This window comes from Grampus griseus, assembly GCF_964374135.1.
Source record: "Grampus griseus genome assembly, chromosome: 1".
In the NCBI taxonomy this organism is placed as follows: domain Eukaryota; kingdom Metazoa; phylum Chordata; class Mammalia; order Artiodactyla; family Delphinidae; genus Grampus; species Grampus griseus.
In genome coordinates this window covers 68531782-68546303 of record NC_139017.1, presented here as the reverse complement: position 1 = coordinate 68546303, position 14522 = coordinate 68531782, and the positions used below count along the sequence as shown (strand labels likewise).

The following is a 14522-nucleotide window of genomic DNA, read 5'->3' as shown; positions in this document are numbered from 1 at the left end:
CCCAGAGCCCCAGTAACAAGACAAGGACTTGTAGGCTCAGGACATTAGGTGACTTACACATTGTCACCCTGCTGGTCAGAGGCAGAACGCGTACCATAACCTGTTATCTGGCCTCCTCACCAATGGTTTTCCCACATCACATCCCACAATCCCCAGCCCATGGAGGCCCCAGACCGATGGGAGGGGGAAGAAGGTTGGGACAGCCCTTCTCCCCACCTCCTCTGCTCAGCACCAGATCACATTTCCAATCGCTATCGACCCCACCCCTAACTTCTCTTTTGGACCCCCCTCAGGACTTCCCTTGCCTCTTCCAGGGGTGTCATCCCCGCTCCTGGGCCTTCCTGACCCCAGACCCAACTTCTGTCAGTCTCCCAGATGCCCACTTTCCCAGATTAGAACCCCAACCCAATTGAGGACACATGAGGCCCCCATCCGAGGTTCTCCTCCACACCCGGGACCTCACCATCTCAGCCGCACTCTCTAACTCCGCTCCTCCACCGCCTCCGCCACCTACTGCACCACCGACGCTTGGTGTTGACGCGTTACCGTAGTAACCAAGAGCCCGCGTTCTCCGGCCCGGGCCCCGCCCCCTCCCGGCCCCGGCCCCGGCCCCGCCCCTCCGCTCTGATCCGCTCCGGCTGGTAGACGCGGCGCGCTGTGGCTTTAGAAACACGAACCCCACCCTCTGACCGTTCCCGCCGGCGCTCGAGCTGGAGCTTTGGCTCTGAAAGACTGTCCCGCCCTGGCGCGCCCCGCTCTTCACTTAGCTTTGGCTGAACTCTTGGGTCAGGACCCAAACCGTCAAGGTCCTAGCATTGGCCCAGGGGGTCTGACTTGCTGGCAGCCACTCCAGGAGCCAGGCCCAGGGTCACGATTTTTCCCCTACACCCCATCTAGGTTACCATGGTAACCGTTGCCCCAGTGCTTGTGAGGGGCCAAGCCAAACGCTGATGAGAATTTAGTCTGCAGAGAAGCAATCAGGATCAGACGAAACAAGTTTCACAGCAGCAGAGAGTCTGGTTAGACCAAAGAAAGAACTTCCAGCCGTGAGGATGTGTATGTAGTTTCAGGAGCATTTCCTTAAACTGTGGGCCTCAGACCTCCAGCTCTGAATCGCCTGGGAGAGTTTATTAAAAATGAAATGTAGACCCTACTAGAGTATCTGAATCGAAATCTATGGACCTGGCTTTAGGGAACCTGCCTTTTCATGCTTCCCAGTTTGTATGTACTGTTCTGGAAAGCCTTTTAGGAGTTTTATGATTTTCCCAATTTGGTTTGGCACCTATACCTCCCAACCTGCAGGGACAAGATTGGACTTACCCCACAGCTGTGCCTGCTCCGGGCCTCACAAGGCCTTCCCACAAGACCGAGTCCTTTTGTTTTTTTCTCCAGTGCTGATAAACTGAACTCTTAGACCAAAAAGAAGTGGTGACTTCGGTTCTGAGCTACTTTCCCACGCCCAAACCTCTCTCCACAGCCCACCTTTCTGGGGCTTACTCCAACCTGACTTTTGTGTTGTAAAGCCAGTCACTGCCTCCTCGGACATACTCAGGGCTCAAGGATCGGCTGCAGAGCTAGGGTGGTTGAGGGCTGTTTACAAGCTCCAGGGGAGTGGGGGAAGGGAGACCAGGTCACCTCCAGTTGTTTTTAAAAGGGCTTAACTCCGGCAAGCTTCACATTCCTTCCCTGGATTTTCCAGCCTTATCTCCTTTGGGATCCTCAGAAGGACAAGTTAGGGGGTGGGGCGGGCAGAAAGTGTTGGAGGTGGGATCAGAGGGAGGGAGAAGCCAGGATAGCTACCATACAGGTGCTGGCACGATCCTCCCGGCTTGAGAGTGAGGGAAGGGCTTTTCTGTTCCTGGCACCGTTCTTTCCCCAGCCTCTTCGTAGCAACCCAGAGAGGAGGGAAGATGAAGTAACCAGTCCCCTGTGGATTGGATGCTTCCCCTATGTTTTCCACCCAGTTCTCACAGCCACATCTCTATGGGGTAGTTACTATCCCCATCACCAAAGAAAAAACTGAGACCAAGAGAGATAACTGTCCAAACTCAAAAGTTAGTGTTCTTTTCTCAACTCAGGCTGCTTCTCTGAAGGAAAGGTGTGAGGTTGAGGCAGAAAGGAGGGGGATGACCAAATGCAGAGTAAGGGAATTGCTTCCCAGGCTTTTGTTTGAATTTACCTCAAAGCTATCAGTGCTTAAACTTCAGGTCTCCCATTTGCCTGAGCCCCTTGAGAAAGTAAGTTGAGGGAATTCCCTGGTGGTCCAGTGGTTAGGACTCCGCGCTTCTATTACACAGGGCACAGGTTTGATTCCTGGTCAGGGAACTAAAATCCTGCATGCTGCGCGGCACGGCCAAAAAAAAAGTAAGCTGAATTAAGCATACATTTTACATTTACATACATTTAATGAAACAGGTTTGTGTGGTTCTCCACCACTTACACAGATAGTTAAGTTACTGCCAGCTGTCCAGGTGGAGGAACGGCTGCCTGGAACACTCCTTCCACCAAGCCACTATGCCACCTCACCTGATGTCAGGACAGGAGGGACTGGCCATAATCTCCATGGGAATATGTGCTACGCTGCTCACGCCAAGAGTATTTGCAAAGTGGAGGAAAAACAAGGTTTGAAATGAACAAAGCCAGAAGTCCCTCTGTGAAAAGATTCTAAGCCTCTGTTATGTAAAACTGTAAGTGAGTATTCTGTTCTTATCAAGACCTGGTCAAACTGAAGTTCTCTCTGGCCTGGAAGAGACCCAGTGATGCAACATATGTAATTATAAACACAATATGCATCTCATCAGAGAAAAAAAGCTGCCTTCAAAGGACCTAAACTCATTGACTACTTCTGTTTTTCCAACAGTGATAGGTTTTCTTTTCGACTTCTAGATAATTTTAAACACACATGCTTACTTGGATTTTTCTAGGTATAATGAGATGGTCTTTCCATTTGAAAACTCTTCAAGCCTTGTGTATTCGTTTTCTACCACTGCTGCAGCAACTTACCACAAACTTAGTGGTTTAAAACAACATAAAGTTATTATCTTACAATTCTGGAGTTCAACAAGGGTCTTACTGGGTAAAAACCAGGTGTCGGCAGGGTTGCATTCCTTGCTAAGGCTCTAGGCTGAATCCTTTATCTAGAGTTTCTAGAGGCCACTCATGTTCCTTGGTTTATGACCCCCTTCCTCCATCTTTAAAGCCAGTAACATTGTGGGATTTCCCTGGTGGTCCAGTGGTTAAGACTCCACTCTCCCAATGCAGGGGGCCTGAGTTACATCCTGATCAGGGATATAGATCTCCCATGCTGCAACGAAGATCCCGCTCGCAGCAACGAAGATCCCACATGCCGCAACTAAAACCCAGTGCAGCTAAATAAATAAATTAATTTAAAAATTTAAAAAAAAAAGCCAGTAACACTGCATCTCTCTGAGCACTCCACCCTAGTCGCATCTCGTTCTGGGAAAGGTTCCCTGAGTTTTAGACTTGTGATTAGGTTGGGTCCACCTGGATAATCCAAGGTAATCCCCCCATCTCAGGGTCCCTAATCTAACCATATCTGCAGAGTCCCTTTTGCCTGTAGGTAAATATTCACAGTTCTGGGAATTAAGAGGTGGACATTCGCAGGAGGGGAGGTGGTGCACTGTTCTGCCTCCCACACCTTGCTACATAACAGTGATATTTTAATGATCTATAATATATTCTCAAAAAGTTGAAACAACTTACATATGCCTTTCTAAACTGCTTTCTGGAAAGTGTCTTTAAAAATTAAATAATACAGGGCTTCTCTGGTGGCACAATGGTAGAGAGTCCGCCTGCCGATGCAGGGGACGCGGGTTCGTGCCCCGGTCCGGGAAGATCCCACATGCTGCGGAGCGGCTAGGCCTGTGAATCATGGCCGCTGAGCCTGTGCGTCCGGAGCCTGTGCTCCGCAACGGGAGAGGCCACAACAGTGAGAGGCCTGCATACAGAAAAAAAAAAAAAAAAAATTTAAATAATACAGACTTCCCTGGTGGCGCAGTGGTTAAGAATCCACCTGCCAATGCAGGGGACACGGGTTTGAGCCCTGGTCCAGGAAGATCCCACATGCCGCAGAGCAACTAAGCCTGTGCGCCACAACTACTGAGCCCGTGAGCCACAACTACTGAAGCCTGAGCACCTAGAGCCCACAAGCCACAACTACGGAAGCCCGCACACATAGAGCCCGTGCTCTGCAACAAGAGAAGACACCGCAATGAGAAGCCCGCGCTCTGCAACGAAGAGTAGACCCCGCTCGCCACAACCAGAGAAAACTTGCATGCAGCAACAAAGACCCAACGCAGCCAGAAAGAAAGAAAGAGTACATTTTCTTCTTTTGTCAACTTTACAAGTATGTATTAAAGGATGGAAAAATTACTGAAAAATTAATGGGTTTATTCCACACAGCAAAGGAAACCATCAACAAAAGGAAAAGGCAACCTACCAAATGGGAGAAAATATTTGCAAATCATATATCTGATAAGGGTAAATATTCAAAGTGTGTAAAGAACTCATACAACTCAACAGCCAAAAAAAAATTGAAAAATGGGTAGAGGATCTGAATAGAGATTTTTCCAGAGAAGACATACATACAGCCAACAGGTACATGAAAAGATGCTCAATGTCACTAATCATCAGGAAAATGCAAATCAAAACCACAATGAGCTATCACCTCATAACTGTTAGAATGGCTATTATCAAAAAGACAGGAAATAGCAAGTGTTAGCGAGGATGTGGAGAGAGGGGAATCCCTGTGCACTGTTGGTAGGAATGTAAACTGGTGCAGTCTCTGTGGAAAACAGTATGAAGGTTCCTCAAAAAAATTAAAAATAGAACTACCATATGATCCAGCAATTTCACTTCTGGGTATTTATTCAAAAGAAACAAAAACACTACTCAAAAAGATATATGCACCCCGTATTCACTGCAGCAATAGCCAAGACATGGAAGGAATCTAAATGTCCATCAATGGATAAAGGAAATGTGGCGTATATATATACAGTGGAATATTATTTAGTCATGAAAAAGACTGAAATCTTTCTATTTGCAACAATATGGATGGCTCTTGAGGGCATTATGCTAAGTAAAATAAGTCAAATAGAGAAAGAGAAATACTGTGTGGTATCACTTATATGTGAAATCTAAAAAAAGACACATAGGTTCAGAGAACAGACTGGTGATTGCCAGAGGCAGGGCAGGGGGTCAAAAAGTACAAACTTCTAGTTATAAAATAAATAAGTCCCGGGACTTCCAGGGCAGTCCGGTGGTTAAGACTCCATGCTTCCACTGCAGGGGGTGCAGGTTCAATCCCTCGATGGGGAACTAAGATGTCATATGCCATGCAGCATGGCCAAAATATTAAAAAAATAAATTAATTAAATTAAAGTTAAAAGTCCTGGGGATATAATGTACAGCATGGTAACTGTAGTTAGTAATATTGTATTGTATATTTGAAAGTTGCTAAGAGAGTAGATCTTAAAAGTTTTCATCATAAGAAAAAAATGTGTGGTGATAAATTATTGTGGTGATCATTTCACAATATATACAAATATTGAATCATTGTATTGTACACCTGAAACTAATACAATGTTATATGTCAATTATATTTCAATAAAAGATATTAATGGGTTTATGAAACACAAATAATAAAAATGAACGATGAATCAGTAGAAATTGTTTTGAAATTGAGAAGCAAATTGAAACAAAAATTTTCAGATTACCAGAAAAGGTAATTCAATAAGAGGGATAGACAAATTCTGAACAGAATAAACAAGCACTTGGATTGTTTAATAATCCAACTAACAAGGGGAAGAAAATTGTATGAACATATTGGGGAAATATTAACTTTCTTGTTGATTTGATATAAAAGATTGACACTGATGGAGATTGCATAAAACACATTAGTACACTAAAATGAGGACTTATGACAATCGGGTAAATGAGTGTCATCAACTCAAAGAACACTTAAGATTAATTACTGAAGGACTTCCCTGGTGGTCCAGTGGGTAAGACTCCGTACTCCCAATGCAGGGGGCCCAGTTTCGATCCCTGGTCAGGCAACTAGATCCCACACGCAAGCCGCAGCTAAGAGTCCACATGGCACAACAAAGCTCCCGTGTGCCGCAACTAAGACCCGGCACGGTCTAAATTAAAAAAAAAAAAAAAAAATTAATTACTGGACAATCTCTTGAAATTCTACAGCTCATATAAGAGAGAAATTTCAGAGATTTTTCCCAAATGTGACAACAATCAAAAAATTGATACAACAAGAAGCTGTGAAATGAAACATTCTAATCTATCGATAATAAAAGTGTTGATCAAAATCATGCCAGAGGAAAAAAACTGAATTATTATTCTGTTCTCCATATAAAGTAATATTATAAAATCTTTATCGTGTGAAGAGACAAAGAATAAGCTGCCCAAAAAAAAGGTAAGGGCGAAAACTATTTTAGACTTGTTTCAGGCAGTGAATTCATACGAATCTTATGTCACTCTTCCAGATGTTATGATGTTTATAGTATTTGCCAGATTTTTATTTTTTAAATTTTTTTGCCACACCGCACGGCACGTGGGATCTTAGTTTCCCAACCAGGGATGGAACCCGTGCCCCCTGCAGTGGAAGCACGGAGTCTTAACCACTGGACCGCTAGGGAAATCCCTGCCAGATTTTCTTTTTTAATGTATAATTTGTTGTGACATTATTCTAGTTCAATGTTTACTCCTGTCATTAATTTTGTTTTGTTTTTCTTAAAAGGAGCTTCCAAAATTGTATAAGCTTCAGGTCTCACAAAACCCAGTTCCACCTCTGAGAAGTGGGGAGGCAACCTTTCCCGTCTCAGCGATTGGCTCAATTGCCCAGCCGTGTCCAGTGGGTGTGAGCGGATTGCCCTCGCTCTCACCTCCCGACCTCAGCCACGCTCAGCCCTCTCCTCCCCTCACCAGCCTGTTCCACCTTCTCCCCTCTGCCCTTCCTCTTCTTCCCGTCTCTTCTATTCGCTGTGCACCTTTGGGGGCTTCCTCCTTCTAGCCCAGTCCTTAAGCTCTCATTTCACTCTCCTCCTGTGCTCTGTCCCATTTTCAGCATTCTCATTGCCTAGCAAGCCAAGGGATGAGAACAACGGGCGGCGGGGGAGGGAGGTTTAAGAGGCTGGCTGCTGCCGCCTGAGGAAGAGGACAGGTCCAGATTATCCGCCTAACCCTAACTCCACCTCTGGCTGCCTGACGCTTCCTACCAGATCGCCACTCCCAGAGAAGTCTCAGAGTAAACCCAGGATTGCTGGCCAGGAGCCAGGAGCCCAGATCCCGCAGAGTTGCTGGGTGCCTCGGAGCTGCGAGCAGAGCCCAGGGGCTGGGCTGGGTCCCGCAGGTTCTCCTCACCCTACCGGGCCTTGGGGCGCTGGGTCAGGCAGGCCTCACCCTGCCGTTCTCCTGAGATGCTCCCCACATTGGCTGAGGCAGGAGGGATAGGAATTTTGACTCTGTGATGAACAAGCACGTTTAAATGGGAGGAGCCTGGGAGACAGGACCCAGAGGAGCCATTTGGTTAAAATGAAAACTCTGGCCTCTCACTAGAGCATGTCTCCTAAGAGCATGAGAAAGGAGACTGATTCCCTTTCTCTCCCTCTCTCTCTCTCTCTCTCTCCCTCTCTCTCTCTCTCTCCCTCTCTCTCTGATATGCATTTAGGAACAGGGATCAGAGTTGTGGAGTCTGGATGTGGCATGCAGGGAGCCGGGCCCCACATGGACAAAGGGCAAAAAGATGGGGCTTCCACATTCCCATAGAAGAATTTGTGTTGAGTGCATGGAGGTGTGGGTTAGTGGTGGTCTACTGCTCTCCTGTTTTCTCTGAACTCCTTTGCCGTATATACACATCCTGGCAGTTCTCCAGGATACAGGCCCCAGCTCCTTCCTCTGGACCCACCTCCTTGGGCAGCTTCTACTCCCATCTTAGTGGTGACACCTGCCCATGATGGGAACTCTAGGATGCCCGTCAGGTCTCAGTAAATCATCATTTCCTAGGCTGTTCAGAGCCCCCAATTCTATCTAAGGCAGCCTGGAAGGTGCTCTCCCATGACTTGTGCTCCTGGGGCAGCACAGTGAAGAAGGAAAGTAGTGACTGATTTTGGAGCCAGACCAACAGACTTGGACCCCTGTCACCATTACTTATAGCTGAGAGACCTTAGGTGAACTGCATAACCACCTGGGCCTTGTTTCCTCATCTGCGCAGTGGGTAATAGCCCAAAAGAGAGGCTCTGGGAAGAGCAGACCAGGCTGGAAAATCAGTTTGCATAGTGCCTGGTGATCTTCTTCCCTTTTCCTTCCGACAGAGCAGGGAGATACTGGGGGCGGGTGGGAAGAATGTCTTTTGTCCTCAGTGTCGTATAAACGACCAGGAGTCAGACTGTAAATCCTCTAAGTTGCAAAGGATGCCTGAGAGACCGTTTCACAGCCCCCTTCTTCCTGGAATACTTGAACTATCAAAATTGCCTCAAGTCTCTCTAAAACACAGTATGGCTTAAAAGAAATAAATACTTAAATGCATGAATTATTTTCCTCCAGGAATTTGCTGCCTTCCTGCTTTCTTCCAAACTCTCTCTCTCTTTCCCATTCTTCAAAACTGTAGATCCTTCCTGCTACAACCTGAGAGACTGGGCAAGGGACAGGGATGGAGAAGGGAGTTTGAGGAACAAGAAGAAATTTGGGGCCAAGGAGAAAGATAGTGAGCACGAGGGAAAGAGTTGGGGTGGAGCGGAGCTGGGGGAGGAAGATGGTTAGGGTGGGAGTGGAAGTGGAAGCCGTGACAGAGACAGCCCCCTGCTGGTCATACATCCCCATTTCCTCAACATCCCCACCTGGCCACATTCCCACTGGGCAGATAACCCTCAGGCCAAGGAGAAAGTCGTCAACAAATCTGCAGCCTCCCCTACTTCTTCAAAATCTCATCACCCTCCTGCCCGCCCCAGGTCCTTGGGCCAGTGTCGCCCTGGTGCCCTGCACACGTCTCCACACACCTGGCACCAGCTTCCCCTCCTACGTGACCAGCACGGCCCTGGACTGGGTGGCGGATGCTGAGATAAGACCAAGGAGGGGAAAACCACCCAAGCCAGGAAGTTACACAGCCTGGTTCCCCCGGCAACCCAGCCACAGTCGCCAAACAGTACAGCGTGGGGCGGGGAGCGGGGGGGACAACTCCCTTTCAAGGCGTAGCCAGGGCTGGCTCAGACCTCAGTTTTCTTGTTGGAGAAACTTCTCTCTCCAAATCCCCTAGGGCAGTGTTGCCGCCTAAGAATTATGGGGGAAGCCAGTTTGAAATGCAAATTCAAGACACCACCCCCATCACCTCCACCACAGATTCCCGGCCTAATAGGTCTAATAGGACTAACTAGAATCTGCATTTCTAACCAGTACCCCAGGGGATTCCAATGCTCCCAGTCTTAGAGGGTAGCTGGGTTGGGGGAAAATACAGGATGGGGCCTACAGTCAGCCCATCCCCAGGGATGCTTGACATGGGTATTTTCAACACCCGGAGACTGACCAGGAGTCCAGAGACCTGAATTCTAGTACATGCAGAACCAATTCAAAACCATGAACTTGGGCTGAGCTCCTCTGGGCCTGCGACTAATGTTCTGAGAACTATGCCCCATCTGAAGACACATAAGGTGTGTTTTCTACTCTCAAGATCCCTGGGACCCTGGCCCATCACTTTCAGTCTCTCGGTTTCAGTTTGTCTCTTCTCCCCAAAGGCTATAAAAATATTCAAGCCTCCCCAAGAGGTGACAAGTCTCCCTGGAATTAATAGATATGGAAGTGCCTTGAAAATACAACTCTCAGATACTCTCCTGGGGGCTGTGGTAGTCTTTATGGCTAGAAGGAAACGGTAGGCTGTCAGAAGGCTCCAAAAAGTCAGGGGAACTTGGGCTTCCCTGGTGGCGCAGTGGTTGAGTCCGCCTGCCGATGCAGGGGACGTGGGTTCGTGCCCCAGTCCGGGAAGATCCCACATGCCGCGGAGCGGATGGGCCCGTGAGCCATGGCCGCTGAGCCTGCGCGTCCGGAGCCTGTGCTCCGCAATGGGAGAGGCCACAACAGTGAGAGGCCCGCGTACTGCAAAAAACAAAAAAGTCAGGGGACCTTCAGGACAGAAACCCCAAGGTGCAAGATCAGGGGCTGGGTTTCTTAGTTCCTTCCTGTGGCTGCCAGATCTTCATTTGCCTTGGAGGGGTGGCAGCTGCAGAGCTGAACTTCCTGCACCTCTTCCTAAGCCAGACCTCTCCCTTCCTCACTGTGGCCCTGGCCTCCACCTACAGAAAAACCACAGTTCATGCTGGCTGCAGGCCGAACCCTTCCCCAGGGTCAGCCACCAAGCCAGGGAGCTCCACGATGGGGTGAGCAATTAGCTTGGACTTCTTCTGCCACAAGTTTTAAGTCCCAGTTCAGCCACCTGCTAGGTAGGTTCTGCAAGTTACTTTTGCTCTCTTAGCCTCAGTTTCCTCATCTGTAAAATAGGAGAGAATAACATTCTGTGGTGGTGGTCAAGCCCCTTCTCCTGGATTTCCCATCCTAGCCACAGACACCATTTGCTTAGTGGCTGAATCCAGAAGCCCATCTTTCTGTATCCCTCGCCCCCTTCTTCAACTCTGCACAGTCAGAGTACTAAACAATTTTGAAATCCAGTCTCTTCTTTCCATCCCCACTGGTCCTCCTTCCCCAGGCCACTCTTGCCTCTGCTGTGACTGCTGCAGTAACCTCCTGGAGTTGGCCTGCCTCACTCACTAGTCTTCTCCAACCCTAGGCCATTCTCTACCCTGCAGCCTCAGGAAGTCGGCTAAGTTAAAACCCAACTCTCATCTCCTCATCCCCCTGCTTAAAATCCTTCAATGTCTTCCCCTGCCCTTAATGAAAGGTCCAAAATTATTCATGGACATTGAAGGCCCTCTGAGGATGTGCATTTCTCAGCACCCACCCCTCCAGCCTCTAAACACACCCATTCTACTGTCCAGCCCTGTACATTCCCACCTCCAGCCCACACCCATGCTGCAGCTCAGCAGAGACCGGAGACCGCTGTCCTCTTCAACACTACTGGCCTCTCCTTTATGCTTCTAATTATACTTAAATCCTCAGTTCAGACCATCCAGAAATCTTCACTGATGCCCCTCCCCGTGAGGCTGGGTTAAGTCCCCTCCTCTGGGTTCTCACCTAGACTTCCCTTAGCACGCCACAAATCACATTATAATTGATTGTCTGCTCTTCTAGTTCCTCCCAGGAGGGCACAAACTGTACTTGTTTTGTTGACTTCTGTATCCTCCAACACCCAGTAGATGCCTCACCCTGAATAGGTGCTCAATAAATATTTTTTGAAATAATGGAAGAACATATACAGGTCAAGCCCTCAGCAGAGTGACTAACAGAAAAATGGTAGTGAATCATCATCATCACCGTGATGGTTCAGCCCCACACCGAGCTACATTTCTCTCATGGAAACACAACTCAAAATTCAGGCCCTGCCCACAGCGGGGTGAAATGGTGTGACAGCCCCAGCGTTTGGGGAGATGCTTGTATGACCCACTCCCCACCTACCCTCCCCCAGTGATGTTGATCTGTCCCCACCCAATCCCTGGTTCTCACCCTGACTCAGGCTTCTTTGACCACCCCCACTCCAGGCAGGAAAGGAACAGCCCCTTCATGCCCCCCCCACTCCACCCCCCCACCCCGACCCCCCCGCACTGAAACTTGACCTCTGACCACAGAGCCAGTGACTACTCCTTCTTCCGGAGGAGCAATCCCACCCCCACCAACCAGCAGCCCCACTCCCCCCAACAGATCAGGGGAGAGGATCCCCGAGACACATAGCCTCAGCTCACCATGACATCACCACCGACCTCCACCCCAGAAATGACCCAGGGCTGCGGGAGGCTGGCAAGTGATCCTCCCAAAGAGCCCTACTTGCTTTTCTCCAAAGGCCCATATCACTGGCTTTCTGAATTATCATGGCTCCTATCCATGTTTTACCTCCCCTACAGGACGAGGTACTTTTTGAGCAAAGAGATCATGTATGAATAATCTTCATAGGCCCCATAAGGCCTGGCATAGGGTAGAACTCCAATAATTGTTGAAGGAATGAATACATGAATGAAAAAATGGGTGTGTATATGAGTGTTCCCAGGCGGAATTGCTCATTTTCCACTTTAAGATGAGACTTGTCCTATTATTGAAGACCTTCCTCCTGACCCTTAAGAGAATCCAGAGGCTAATAACACCTCAGGGTCAGGAGGATCATTTTTCCTTGTTTAACCTAAATTTCTCTAGGTGCAACTTCCGTGCCTTTTCTTTTAACCTACCTCCCTAGCCACTGGGACTAAAACTCATTTCTTCACAAGGAGACGGTTACTAATTTACCTTTAGCCTTCTCTTCAACAAATTGAATCCCAGGCCCTCTATTGCTCCCTCCCTGGGGCCCTACTGTCCAGCCCTTTCCCTGTTCCACTGGTCCTTGGGCCTTTTGCCAAGCTCTCAAAGGCCTCTCTGGGCTGCACAGGCAGGAATGGACATATTGTTCTCCAGGGAGCCATGGACAAACACTCAGACGCTTACCCTCTGCCTACACACACCTGACACACACCTCTCTGCACCCCCAGTCCCCAGTCCTTGGTAAACACATACTCACAGGCAGCCTCCACACAAGGTCACAGTTTCATCTCCTCCCACCCGCACCGCCGAGCCCTGGCCCTGTGAATTCTCGCACACCTGGACGCACACTCAGTGCACATGAACAGACCGCACAGAACTATACTTTTCCCCTACAGGTCAGCCACACTGTGAACCCCTCCTCCTCCTCCCCCTCCCCTCCCCTCCCCCTAGCCTCCCCTCCCCTCCCCCCTCTTCCTCCTCCCCCTCCCCCTCCTCTTCCTCCTGCCTGCCTTCCTTCTCCAGCTCTCCTTCCCATCAGCCACCATGGGCCAAGCCTACTTTCCCTTTACCTCCACAGTGATCTTCCACTGCAAGGCTGAAGGCAAGGAGTAAATGAACCAATGCTGGCTCCTACCCCTTCCTCCTGCCCTCTTCCCACTTTTTTTCTGCCAAATTCTCAAGCACCTTCCACTTGCCCAGAGCACACAAACCACCCTCCATCCCCTTCCCAACCTCCACTCCTCTGGCTATAGGGAGAACCCTCTTCTCAGCTTTTTACCTTTGAGAAATGAACAATGAGGAAGCACTGGAAACTGACAGGAAATGAGGAAGCATTGGAAACTGAAATGGAAACTGGTTTCATTTCAGATCCGATGACAGGCTGGGTCACTGGGACCCTGGGCTGGCCGGACACCAGGCCAGGGGATTCGGGAGCATGAGGGCAGTGTGATATTCACTCATTCATTCGTTCATTCAACCAATATTTATCCAGCGCCTACAACACGCCAGGCACTACTGTGCATCAACAAAACCAGCACAAACCTGCCCTTCCAGAGTGTACATCCTGTGGGTGGAGACAGAAGATAAATAAGTAAACTACATTAGTATCATGTAGTGATAGGAGAAAGGAGGGAAGGAGGATGGGGTGCAGGCTGAGAGTGGAGTGTGCAATTTTAAACACGGCGGCCAGGGAAGGCAGTATGTTTGAACTGGAAGGTGACATTTGGACAAAGACCTGAAGGAGAGAAAGTAGCCACGGTGACACCTGGAAGGGGAGATTGTTCGGGGCAGCAGGAACCGTCCTGCAGGCGCAGGGTGTTAGGGAACACCAGTGTGGAAAGCCACGGGGAATGAGTTGCTAGGAGATGGCAGGAAAAGGGGTTGCCACTCAGAGAAGCTTTTCCCCCTATTCCCAGGGCTGGGACCCATTCTGGGCTCCAGGGCCTGAAGGAGTGCCAGGAGAGATGAGAGGGGCCAAATTAGGGATGAAACTGTGATTTCACACGGAACAAAATGCTGTAAAGCAAACAGAAAACAAAACAAAATGTTGAGGAGTCAGTGGAGGCCATTTCCAGAAGGAAGGAGCTGAACCTGGAGCGAAGTGGATTAAGGGGAGACGTGGAGGGGCCTCCCAGAGCTTGCTGGTGGGTGGTGGACCCAGCCAGGAGGGAGGTGAGCCCCGTGGCTGAGCACCTCTCAAATCCAGTCCGGCTGGAGCAGCATAGGCTCAGCCAGCTCCCAGCCAGGATGACCTGTGTTCAAAACCCCTCTGCCCACTAAATCCTTATATGGCTTTGGGTGAGTTTCTTGTCCTGGGACCCAGTACGCTCATTTGGGAACGAAATGAGGGAAATAATACAGTCATATCCACCTTGTGGACTAACATGGGAATCTGCTGGGAGAAGACAGTGGTCCTCAGTCTTGGCTCTGTGGTGTGCCGGTCCCAGAAAGTCGTGAGGCCTGTGGCCCATAATTCATAGCTATAGTTAAATCAGAGAAGGGTGCAAATGGTTTGGTTTTTTTAGTTCAAATATCAATGAATTCAATGTTGCGTCTGCAATGACATCACTCTTCCTCACTGGCATTCCACGGAGGCTTCCTGA

General features: G+C 49.0%; 1 protein-coding gene across 1 annotated transcript in view; it reads right to left on the bottom strand.

Moving 5' to 3' along the window:
* The window catches only part of CFAP45 (cilia and flagella associated protein 45), a gene marked incomplete at both ends in the record, with an annotated part of 40881 nt that extends 27599 nt beyond the window's left edge, over window positions 1–13282 (bottom strand). Inside the window, one exon of the mRNA XM_082651958.1 lies at window positions 13199–13282. Within this exon, the coding sequence (XP_082508084.1) occupies window positions 13199–13282 (84 nt within the window). The remainder of the gene's footprint in view (window positions 1–13198) is intronic.
* Window positions 13283–14522: the final 1240 nt, after the last annotated feature.